Raw genomic sequence first — 11,470 nt, 5'->3', positions numbered from 1 at the left:
TAAGAAATGATTGTTTATTTTCGTAGATTGCACTGGTATACTTTAATTTCTTCTCCATAGGAATCTACAATTTGGAACGAGCTGTGCGAGTGGATACCATAACTTTCTCATTTTAGAGACTGAATTAAACAGAGTTTTTTTGAAGTCTCTTTCACATAACATTAACCCTATAGCCAACTGTGTCACTAATATGCGACAGATATTTCCATATCCCTGCCACTCATACCGTATTACTGCGACAGAGAAAATGCTCACTCTTATGTACACGATCGCTCTTCCTTATTTAGTGTAGATATAATTATTTCGATTAGTAGCCCCGCGCTTGGTGCATGATAATTGATATTTAACTGAGCGGTTACAGGGTTAGGTTTGGGTTAGGTATGAGTTAGGTTTGGGTTAGGTTTGGGTTGGGTTGGGTTGGGTTAGGTTTGGGTTGGGTTAGGTTTGGGTTAGGTTAGGTTTGGGTTAGGATTTGGGTTAGGTTAGGTTTGAGGTTAGGTTAAGGTTAGGTTTGGGTTAGGTTTGGGTGATAGGTTTGGGTTAGGTTTGGGTTAGGTTTGGGTGAGGTTTGGGATAGGTTTGGGTTAGGTTTGGGTGAGGTTTAAACTATATCAGGGAAAAACGGTGGAGGAATCGGGTTAGGTTTGGGTTAGTAAACATACAAACAAATCACATTTTTAAAACAAAACACTGTTTGGGTTAGGTTTGGGTTAGGTTTGGGTTAGGTTTGGGTTAGGTTTAAATTTTAAGGTTAGGTTTGGGTTCATTTCCTATGGGTTTTTTAGGTTTGGGTTAGGTTTGGGTTAGGTTTGGGTTTGTCTATGGATAGGACATTAAAAAATACGTCATGGTTAGGTTTGGGTTAGGTTTGGGTTTGATAGGTTAAAAAAGGTGAAGGCGAAATCAAGTTCCCAGGTTTGATGAAGCTCAACGCCAACTGAGGGCCAAGCCGGCGGAGGCGCAAAAGGACCTAGGTTTGGGTTAGGTTACGCAAGATGGTCGACAGCGCGGAGTCGTGAGACGCGGTAGTGTCCTTCTGGGTTGAATGGGTCCAGGGGCGCGCGACTTTGGGTTAGGTTTGGGTTAGGTTTTAGCCGGTAAGAGTCCGGTTTGGGTTAGGTTTGAGGATTTCAGGTTTGGGTTAGGTTTGGGTTAGGTTTGGGTTAGGTTTTTGGGTTAGGTTTGGGTTAGGTTTGGGTTAGGTTTGGGTTAGGTTTGGGTTAGGTTTGGGTTAGGTTTGGGTTAGGTTTGGGTTAGGTTTGGGTTAGGTTTGGGTTAGGTTTGGGTTAGGTTTGGGTTAGGTTTGGGTTAGGTTTGGGTTAGGTTTGGGTTAGGTTTGGGTTAGGTTTGGGTTAGGTTTGGGTTAGGTTTGGGTTAGGTTTGGGTTAGGTTTGGGTTAGGTTTGGGTTAGGTTTGGGTTAGGTTTGGGTTAGGTTTGGGTTAGTTTAGGTTTGGGTTAGGTTTGGGTTAGGTTTGGGTTAGGTTTGGGTTAGGTTTGGGTTAGGTTTGGGTTAGGTTTGGGTTAGGTTTGGGTTAGGTTTGGGTTAGGTTTGGGTTAGGTTTGGGTTAGGTTTGGGTTAGGTTTGGGTTAGGTTTGGGTTAGGTTTGGGTTAGGTTTGGGTTAGGTTTGGGTTAGGTTTGGGTTAGGTTTGGGTTAGGTTTGGGTTAGGTTTGGGTAAGGTTTGGGTTAGGTTTGGGTTAGGTTTGGGTTAGGTTTGGGTTAGGTTTGGGTTAGGTTTGGGTTACCCAACCTTGGGTTAGGTTTTAGGTTTGGGTTAGGTTTGGGTTAGGTTTGGGTTAGGTTTGGGTTAGGTTTGGGTTAGGTTTGGGTTAGGTTTGGGTTAGGTTAGGTTTGGGTTAGGTTTGGGTTAGGTTTGGGTTAGGTTTGGGTTAACCCAAACCTAAGTCAAACCTAAACCAAACCTAGGTCCTAACCCAAACCTAACCCAAACCTAACCTAAACCTAACCCAAACCTTTGGGTTAGGTTAGACCCAAACCTAACCCAGGATCGGGTTAGGTTTAGGTTAGGTTTGGGTTAGGTTTGGGTTAGGTTAGGTTTGGGTTAGGTTTGGGTTAGGTTTGGGTTAGTTTGGGATAGGTAAGGTTTGGGTTAGGTTTGGGTTAGGTTTGAGTTAGGTTTGGGTTAGGTTTGGGTTAACTAACCCACCGCCCTTCCGCCCTTTCCTGCGCCCGGTGCGCCTACTGCGGGCGGGGAAGGGAGTCGAGGTCTCCCTCTCCCGCTCCGCAGTTTCCTTCTGCGACATCACGACCTCGCAGAAGGACACTACCGCGTCTCACGACTCCGCGCTGTCGACCATCTTGCGTACGACGGCCGGCAGCGACAGATCGCCTCCTATTTCGTTTGTCGGCAACAGCCGATCCCTTCAGGTTGGAGGACTTGGAGGCCACCTCCAAAATTTCCTCCTTGTCCTTCAGCGCCATTTGCGCTAGCTCAGCCACTGAGTGGTCTGCGTAGAGGACGTTGGAAGCCCTGTAGCCGGCCCTGGACCTTGCGGCACCGTTTGCGCGCTCCTTGGCGGCGACCTTCTCCTCCAGGTCCTTTTGCGCCTCCGCCGGCTTGGCTTGCGCCAGAGACGCCCTCAGTTGGCGTTGAGCTTCATCAAGTCCCACATCGTGGGAACTTGATTTCGCCTTCACCTTTTTTACCCTATCAATTACCGACGAATCGTCGTATTCTTGCCTCAGGTGCCCCTGTCTATCTTTCAAACAATTGATTTTGACGAAAAATGGTATTAGGAACTATTATGTCTTTTTTAAGTCCTATCCATAGACACACATCAAGTATAGGTTTGAGGAAAAAAACCTTTTTAAGAGATGCAGTGACCGCGCGCTCTCCGCCCTCTATCTCGAAAACGGTTCATCGTATAAAAAAAAAGTTTACACAAAAGTTGTAGAGAATTTTGTATTTTACAATATTGGTATTAAATGCAAATATAAAAAACCCATAGGAAATGAGTTATTTCCAAAAAAACGCAAAAAAACGTTTTTTGGTACCTTTGGACCTTAAAATTTAATAGTTGCTTACACCCTACCATATGTAGGTTTTGAGACAAGTTTTAGGGGATCAATATACAAGTATATACAAAATTACAGCTGGGTATCTCGCATTCCGAGATTCTTACCTAATTTAACCTTATTTGACTGGACTATATATTTGAAAACTTCCTCGTCGATTTGTCTCCACGACAGTGTTTTGTTTTAAAAATGTGATTTGTTTGTATGTTTACTATTTAGCACTTGTCGATTGTTACTTTTGCTCTTGTGATGTAAAGGGTGTCCATTCGAAAAACAAACATACAATTCAGTATCCTAATTTACCGTCTGCTAAACGACCTGTACCTCATGGACCAGGAATTTCGATTCCTCCACCTTTTTTCCCACCATCCAACAGCAATCATCAGATGAAAGTTCAAACGGAAGAACCGATGAAGATGAATTCAATCCTAATATAGTTTATCAGGCTGAATTAAATGACTTAGTGAGAGATTTGGGTCTATCAAAGGATGCTGCACAAATCCTAGGATCACGACTGAAAGACAAAAATCTATTGGCTCCAAGAACCACATTTTCGTGGTACAGGCATCGTGAAAAAGAGTTCGCGAAATATTTCTCTCAAGAGGGTTCTCTGGTGTTTTGTAATAATATTACTGAAGTAGTCATGAAACTGGGAGCTGATAATTACGATTCCACATCATGGAGGTTATTTATTGATTCTTCTAAGAGAAGTCTGAAGGGTGTCTTGTTGTACAATGGTAATACCTATGGTTCGGTGCCTGTTGCTCACTCCGTGTATCTCAAAGAAACGAACGAGAATCTTGAGCTGTTGCTAAATAAAATAAAGTATAGCGAATATTGTTGGCAACTCTGTGGAGACCTCAAAATAATATCTATGCTTTTGGGTCAGCAGTCTGGATTTACAAAGTATCCATGATTTTTGTGCGTGTGGGACAGTCGAGCACGAAATTTACATTACATTAAGAAAGAATGGCCTTTCAGAGAAAGACTTGTACTGGAACAAAAAAATGTGCACCAACCCAAAATCAGTTCTTTCACCTCCCCTTCACATAAAGTTAGGATTGATGTAGCAGTTTGTCAAAGCTTAAAATAAACAAGGTGACTGCTTTAAATACGTATGCGACAAATTTCCTGCACTTTCTCATCGGATAGATTGTTCCAGAATACAATGACCCAGGATGAATCTGAAGTATGGAGTTCATTCGTAGAAGTCATAGAAGATTTCCTTGGAAATAACAAGTCTCCAAATTAAGTACAAAGAAATTGTAGCTAAGATGCTCCAAAATTATAAAAAACTAGGATGCAATATGAGCGTTAAACTTCATTTTCTGAATTCCCATGTTGACTATTTTCCCAAAAATCTTGGAGTTGTCAGCGAGGAACAGGGAGAGGTGTTCCATCATGACATAAAGGAGATGGAGAGACGTTACCAAGGATGTTGGGATATTAGAATGATGCCTGATTACTGCTGAGCCTTGAATAGGGCGCAGTTTTCAGGGAAAAAGAGAACGATTTCATAAAAAAAAACCAACGTCTGTCTAACGCAGGTTATTTTTTTTATGAGCAGCTCAATTTTGCAATGTAATTTTCTTTTAAATATATCTTTAATAAATATTTTCTAAGATTTTTTTGGTAGTTTCTATGAAAAATTTTATTCACTCATTTCCTAAAAACCTGACTTGCTAGAAAAAAACTAAGCACAGATTCGTGATCAGCACACCCCATTTAAAAGCACACCTATTAAACTTGAAACACTTTTTCCTGAAAAAGAAAATGTAGGCCTGTGTGGATGTATTATTTCCGGAAGGTAGGTATTATGTAGGCTTTGTCCAAATTTCAAACAATTTGTGGACATCTGATCGCTGAAATTATGTGGATGATAAAGGTGAAAATAAACATAAGTAGGTAGGCGGGGCGGCATTTTTAATTTTTGCCCCGCCAAAAAAGAAATGAAGATCCGGGGCTGCGAACCGGCTAGAACCGCGGCAACCGGTTACCCAGCCACCGCACCAACCGTGGAGTCAGCAACGCTGATTAGTTACAACGAAAATAAGATCCTAGTACTTCGGAATAAATATGACCGATTTTCATTGCAACTGATTAGTGGAACTATAAATATAATGTATTGAAGGATTTTTCTTAGTTTTGTACCTTTTTTTCTATGTACACATATAAAAATCAATTGTTGTTCGTTAGTCTCGCTAAAACTCGAAATCGGCTGGATCGATTAATTTAGTAAATTTTGGTCTTGAATTAGGTAAGTATTTGTGGAAATTCAGGAAAGGTTTAAAATGTGAGAAAAAAATTTTGAGGCGGTACGAAGTTTGCCGGGCTAGCTAATTACTAAATATAAAAGCTACCAAAAAATGAAACAAAACATTGACTGATACGTTTTTATTGACTTTTTTAACATTTTTCACTTAATAATAAAGTCGTAGAAACGACAAAAATACTCGTAAATGGCATTATTTATCACATTATACTTTAATGGCTACTCATTGTAGATACACGATTATATTTCATTAAATAACAAGTGCAGTTTGGTGACCGATTCAAATATTAATCTTACGTATAATTTGTGAGTTGTAAAGACAAGAAAACACCTAAAATTGTTACAGAATTGACGTAGTATAATTCGAATAAACTGATTTAAATGCACTCGCTACGTATACTAGCTAAGTATGTATAGATTGGCAATGGTGTTGAAGTACGTAATTATATTAGTAGTATATTTACAGTAAAAAATACGTCCAATAGAAAATTTTACTGACAAATGTCACTAACGGTAAAACGGGGTGAATAAAATTCAAAGCGTGAATAGACACAGTTATTTTCCCAGCATCTATTCACCCCTTGAATTTTATTCACCCCGTTTTACGGCATTTCATTTCAAGTGATCCACAACATGTTTTTCTAACATTATTATCACCTCTTACCCTTAATTTTATATTACCAATCTATGATAAACGACTAAAACTAACTAAAATGCATTACAGTTCATGATTAAGTGTGTACTATGGAGTGATTATGTATTTACATAAAGAAAATAACAAGATTTTGCAGAATATCATGAACTTACAAATAGTAAACGAAACTATATTTATTTAAAAAACTATTACTACAATGAAACTTGAATTCGGGGTGAATAGATAGAGAATTGGGATGAATATATATTGGGAACATATTCTAACATCTATTCACCCCTTCCCTGTATCTATTCACCCTTTGAATTCTATTCACCCCGTTTTACGGTATTAAGAAAGTCAACAATATTGCATATTTATGATATTAAATAGTAATTATAGGGGTAAAATACATTTAAAAGTTATTTAATGTATCATTAAAACGGTCTACTAATAATAAGTTCATGATAAACCACCATTTATAAATAACTGCACCGAATATATAAGTTGATATAACAAAAAAATATGATTTAACTAGACAACTATCACATTAATTAAACAGTGGAGTTTGTACTATAACTAGTGGGGACTAAAGTATAATTTTAAAGTGGAGACCTCGTGATACTCTTTGGATGGTCAAATAATCAATTTATAATATTTAGGGTTTATTTTATAATGTGTAATTAAGGTTATATTAGCTGACAGATATTTACTGCCGCACTTAGAGACAATTAAACTATTTCTTAGTAACGATTTTGTATCGAAAACAATTGCTAAAGATTGGATTAAGTAACCATTAAATGACTCGTGAGTATGGCGGTAAAGACTAATTTATTAAACAGCCTAAACTTATCTCAAATCCAAATCTGTGGACAAACAGCTGTACTCACTGGTTATTGACAGCACTGGTTAGCTTAACTAGTGGTTATTTAACCTAGTGGTAAAGTTACTTAACCTATTAAGGAATACCTTAGCAATCGATTTCTATACACAATCATTACTAAAGAAGAGTTTAAGTAATCATTAAATGTGTCTGAATGCGACAGTAAGACAGATTATACAAGTCTAAATATCAACCAAGTATATAAATTAAATAGAAACTTAACTAGAGGTTGTGAAACCACTCTATGTAACGACTTGTATATGTTTTGCTTGTATTAAACAAATGTAAATTCAATGAGTCTCCGAAATTCCTTAATGGTGTAATATTTACAATAATTTACAAATCAATTGATTGAATTATAATTAACAACTAATTCCAAATTATAAGGGGTTTGAAGCAAGTTGTTTTTAATGACTTTCTCTATATTTTTTTTTCATATTTTAATATATAATGACATTATTGGAGATCGCATAAGGATATAGTATCTCCTAAAACTAAATAACTTAGAACTACATAACATAGTGTGATTTGGTTTTAATAAGTGGAACGTAACCTATGTATATTTGTACATTTATTTATTGGAGTACATAATTATTTGATATTAGCCAGCTAGTATCAATATCGTAATATAAGTTTTTAAACTGATATGGTCACTAACACTATCATTAGAACTTAAGACGGGATAGAACTTAAGACAGTTCATCCATGATCATGGCGCTTGCAACACTACCGAAATATCGGAAACTCACAAAAACTAATAAACATGGTAAATATCCCGTTTCAAGTTCTAATGATAATATCGTTATAGTTATTTGAATAAAACATTAGAAAATAAACAATTATATTCGAATCATGGAAACAAACTTCAAAATTGACATTTGATAAGATTTAAATATTCTACCAAAATTTTGATGTCGAGTGAAGCTAGCAACACTATTAGTGTTGCCAGTTACAACTGTAAAAATGTTCCTAACTGTGTCGTACTCAGAGTCAGTTTATGGTTACTTAACCCAGTCCTTAGCTATTGTTTTCTGAACAAAATCGTGACTAAGTAATAGTTTAAGTAATCATTAAATGTCTCTGAGTACGACAATAAGACTTTACGTATCACTTAAATACGTTATCAGAGTATTTATAAACCTATCCTACAGTACAGTTTTAACTTAATTTCGACAAGTTCACAGTCTAAGTTAAATTCAAAAATATTAATACTCATTTAGTGTCCGTCCGGACGATTAAATCTTAAGAATATAAAAATATATGATTCCTAAGTTTATAGCCACTGTGACATTATTTACAACTTTGTGGGGGCTCTTGGTAAGGGTGAGCGGTGTCTGTGCACAAATTTGAAGCAAAAGTAATGAACTTGGTGTCACAATCATTAAGTTTTTAAATAAAACTTTAGCAATAGTATTGATAATTCCATCACTCTACCATTAAGTCAAGAGCATAATAATTGTGTAGTAATTGGTCAAATAAGTAAAAATGTAATAAATATTTCGCAAAATTAACAACAGCAACTTTCTACCAAGTTCTACATAAACTACCAATTTTTGGTAGTTTTTTCCTTTGACCAAGAACCCCTCTACATTATAACAAGTACTATGAATGTTTATCCGAAGTAGTAGGTCATGAACGCCATGATAACAATACCTGACACAAGAGCTCCCAAGTGTTTAAGTGACTGGATCTTGTCTGGTTCTCTCAGTAAGTCTGGCAACACCGTCACTAGTGCGATGTGGAGGAAGCCACCCGCTGTGAATGGGACTATCCAGGATGTTTTTGCCTCTGAAAATATTAAAGAATTAAATTATAGACATTAGAAATCTAAAATATGAAATATATATGTAATTCCATTCAGCAGACACTGTTTTGTCGTACTATTGTAAAAACTAGATATTCGATTTTATTGAATATTTATGCTGAAGAAAGGAAAAATTACAAGAACTTGTACTAGTAATGGTAACAGTAATGAAATAAGTCTCACCAATAGAGTTCCTGGCTCCACTGAAGATCACAGCTGTCATGGCGCCGATCAGACCAGCTGCCGCCGTAGCCTGCAAGTACACAAACATCAAGCATTAATTATGTAAGTTGAAACTCACAAAACTCAAAGAATTCCTATATTATGCCATCGTCATCAGGAACAGTCCACTATTATACTGTGGCCCTCGATCACCTGCCTTCTAGATATGATGCTACAATCTCTACGCTTGGCATGCAGATTAGAGATCGCAGTTTAAGGCAGTTGTCCCACCGGCAACGATGAACGAGTAACGAGTAGAGCTAGAACTAGAAACGAGTGAAAACGAGTGAAAACAAAAACAAACAAGTGAAGCGAGCACTCGCCGGCAGTGTGAACAGTCAGCGATCAACTATTTGTATATGCATATCTTTTGTTTACACGGAAAGTATATCTATTGTACGTTTCTTGAGCGAGAAAATAGCCGATAGTTAGTCGTTCACTCGCCGTTGGTGGGACAACTGCCTAAAACGGGGATTTTTTTAACTGCGATACTTGAAAAATCTACGTTTGACCACCAACCCGTTTACTGCTAGGACGGCGAAAGTTATAATTCAGTCGAATTTGGTAATTGGTGACCATGGCTCTGAAAAATATTGATTGTATTGCTTGTATCTTTGTTATTGATAACTTACCAACTGTGCTTTAGCTGCCTCCCACCGCGAGAAGCCACTCTTCAGCAAGATCGCGAAATCTCCAACTTCGTGAGGAATCTCGTGTACTGTAAATAATACATTTATTGCATTCAAATTGTGCAAGTTCACCCCTGCCCTGTGTCATATTATAATGACAAATAATGAGGACAGTTTATACAACGAAAATTTATTAAAAAGTTAAATATAGTTGTGATTTATATTGAAACGATGACGTCAACGATGACGTCTAGCAAAATCAAAGTTAGTACTCAACAATACCGCTAGTAGTTTTACGGTAGTGTAATAGCGTAACACTAAGAGTCTAATGAAGTACACATAATGAATACGTGGTCTATTATAGACTGTTTATTGAGACCAAAAATTAAAACCTCAAATAAAACGAATCATTAAAATGAAATTATGCTCGGGAATCGAACCCAAAAACTCGACAGTCGATCACGTCAAGTATGATTATTATGTGTATAGTAATAGTAATAATATATAAAGCTGAAGAGTTTGTTTGTTTGTTTGAAAGCGCTAATCTCAGGAACTACTGGTCTGATTTGAACAATTCTTTTTGTGTTGGATAGCGCATTTATCGAGGAAGGTTATAGAAGCCCAGCAGAGCGGGTGAAACTGTGCGGCATTAGCTTGTTATTATTATAAAGCAACATACCTAATATAGCGAAGGTAGTGAGCACGCCGACCCGGAACCCGACGAGGAAGGAGCCGCCCACCGCCAGGCCGTGCGTGAAGTTGTCGATCGAGTTGGCCATCAGGTTCAGGTAGCCGGCCACCTGGAAATGTATTGAGTTGGATTTAATAACTACTAAATATTAAACTAATGACTTATCTTTGTCTTTTTAAACACTGTCTCTCACTAAAATTTTCTTATGTATTGTAGGTGCGTTTGTAAATAGTTAAGTACTTATCACAATTTATAATCCAAAAAATTTAAATAAATGATAAATGATATTTATTTCTGTAAATAGGTCATAAAATAACACTTTTACACGTCAATATTTCAAATAGCTAGATGAGGCCGGCATTTCCTATCTGACTACTCTGAGAAGAAATGCCGAAACAAACTCAGAGGTCATAGTCTCTTTTAAAGTCCAGACAATGAAATAGAGGATAATGTGAGAGAACCGTGCAAGTTGATTCTGTAGTGGTCTTTAGAGGAAAGAACCACAACAGTATGTGCGGACCTGTTCAGAGAGTCAAGAAGCCAAAGTTATTATGCCGCGTGGGAGCAACCAACTATGTAGTAATATTTGCAATAGCTAAGTTATATAGCAGAAAATATGGGTACCCTTTTCTTACGTATTTAATTAAAGTAACACTTTTATTCTTTGCCTTGCACCGGACCACTGGGTCCCGGACCTTTAAGGCATACGAGGATCTGGGGCCCGCTGAACTATTTTAATTTAAATGAAATGGTATATCAAATAGCACTTATTATTACAATAGCAGACTTACATCTTTCTTATTACTCTTCTCCTTGGTGGCTTTGAGCGCCTGTTCCCGCGCCTCGCGCAGCAGACAGCGGCCCATCCACCGGTTGCCCTTGTTGTTGCACCGGACCGACCCGTTCTGGTTCACTACCGAGTTGCAGCATACACCTGTACCATGAGATATTGTTTAGTTTGTAATATTATACAATGAATGTGGGAGAGCCATGCTTCGGTACTAATGGGCCGGCTCGACGGAGAGCCATGCTTCGGTACGAATGGGCCGGCTTGATTGAAGTGATACCACGATTTCACAGAAAACCGACGTGAAACAACACTTGCGTTGCGTGAGTTAGGCTACTGGAGACCCAATTACTTTATCCCAATCCCCGATTCCCCAACAACGCTTAAGGCCAAGGCCGGCAACGCACTTGTAAACCCTCTGGTGTTCTGGGTGTCTATGGGCGGCGGCGATCGCTTACCATCAGGTGATCCATATACTCGTTTACCGGCTTATACCATTAAAAAGATGATCTAG

At 37.9% G+C, this 11,470-nt stretch overlaps 1 protein-coding gene and 1 long non-coding RNA gene across 17 annotated transcripts in view; one reads left to right on the top strand and one right to left on the bottom strand.

Annotated features, from left to right (window-relative positions):
* Positions 1 to 1,175: 1,175 nt before the first annotated feature.
* On the top strand, positions 1,176 to 2,103 carry LOC126911342 (uncharacterized). 16 transcript variants are annotated; one of them, XR_007705865.1, is made up of 4 exons: positions 1,176 to 1,433; positions 1,494 to 1,669; positions 1,791 to 1,883; positions 2,041 to 2,102. It is a non-coding gene; the product is annotated as an uncharacterized LOC126911342 (long non-coding RNA). The 16 variants fall into 16 exon arrangements; XR_007705867.1 differs by having other exon boundaries at positions 1,177 to 1,433; positions 1,835 to 1,883; positions 2,025 to 2,103; XR_007705862.1 differs by having other exon boundaries at positions 1,177 to 1,433; positions 1,824 to 1,883; positions 2,025 to 2,103.
* A 3,313-nt stretch (positions 2,104 to 5,416) lies between these two features.
* Positions 5,417 to 11,470, bottom strand: part of LOC118270341 (zinc transporter ZIP13 homolog) — a 29,035-nt gene continuing 22,981 nt past the window's right edge. Inside the window, exons 4-8 of the mRNA XM_035585902.2 lie at positions 10,961 to 11,103; positions 10,158 to 10,278; positions 9,482 to 9,567; positions 8,811 to 8,880; positions 5,417 to 8,611 (exon numbers count right to left, since the gene is read on the bottom strand). Of these exons, the coding sequence (XP_035441795.2) occupies positions 8,436 to 8,611; positions 8,811 to 8,880; positions 9,482 to 9,567; positions 10,158 to 10,278; positions 10,961 to 11,103 (596 nt within the window). The 3' untranslated portion in view covers positions 5,417 to 8,435. The remainder of the gene's footprint in view (positions 8,612 to 8,810; positions 8,881 to 9,481; positions 9,568 to 10,157; positions 10,279 to 10,960; positions 11,104 to 11,470) is intronic.

The sequence above is a fragment of the Spodoptera frugiperda genome, chromosome 13 (assembly GCF_023101765.2).
Source record: "Spodoptera frugiperda isolate SF20-4 chromosome 13, AGI-APGP_CSIRO_Sfru_2.0, whole genome shotgun sequence".
Taxonomy (NCBI): Eukaryota; Metazoa; Arthropoda; class Insecta; order Lepidoptera; family Noctuidae; genus Spodoptera; species Spodoptera frugiperda.
Note: the sequence above shows the minus strand (reverse complement) of the source record. Positions and strands in the feature narration are given on the sequence as shown.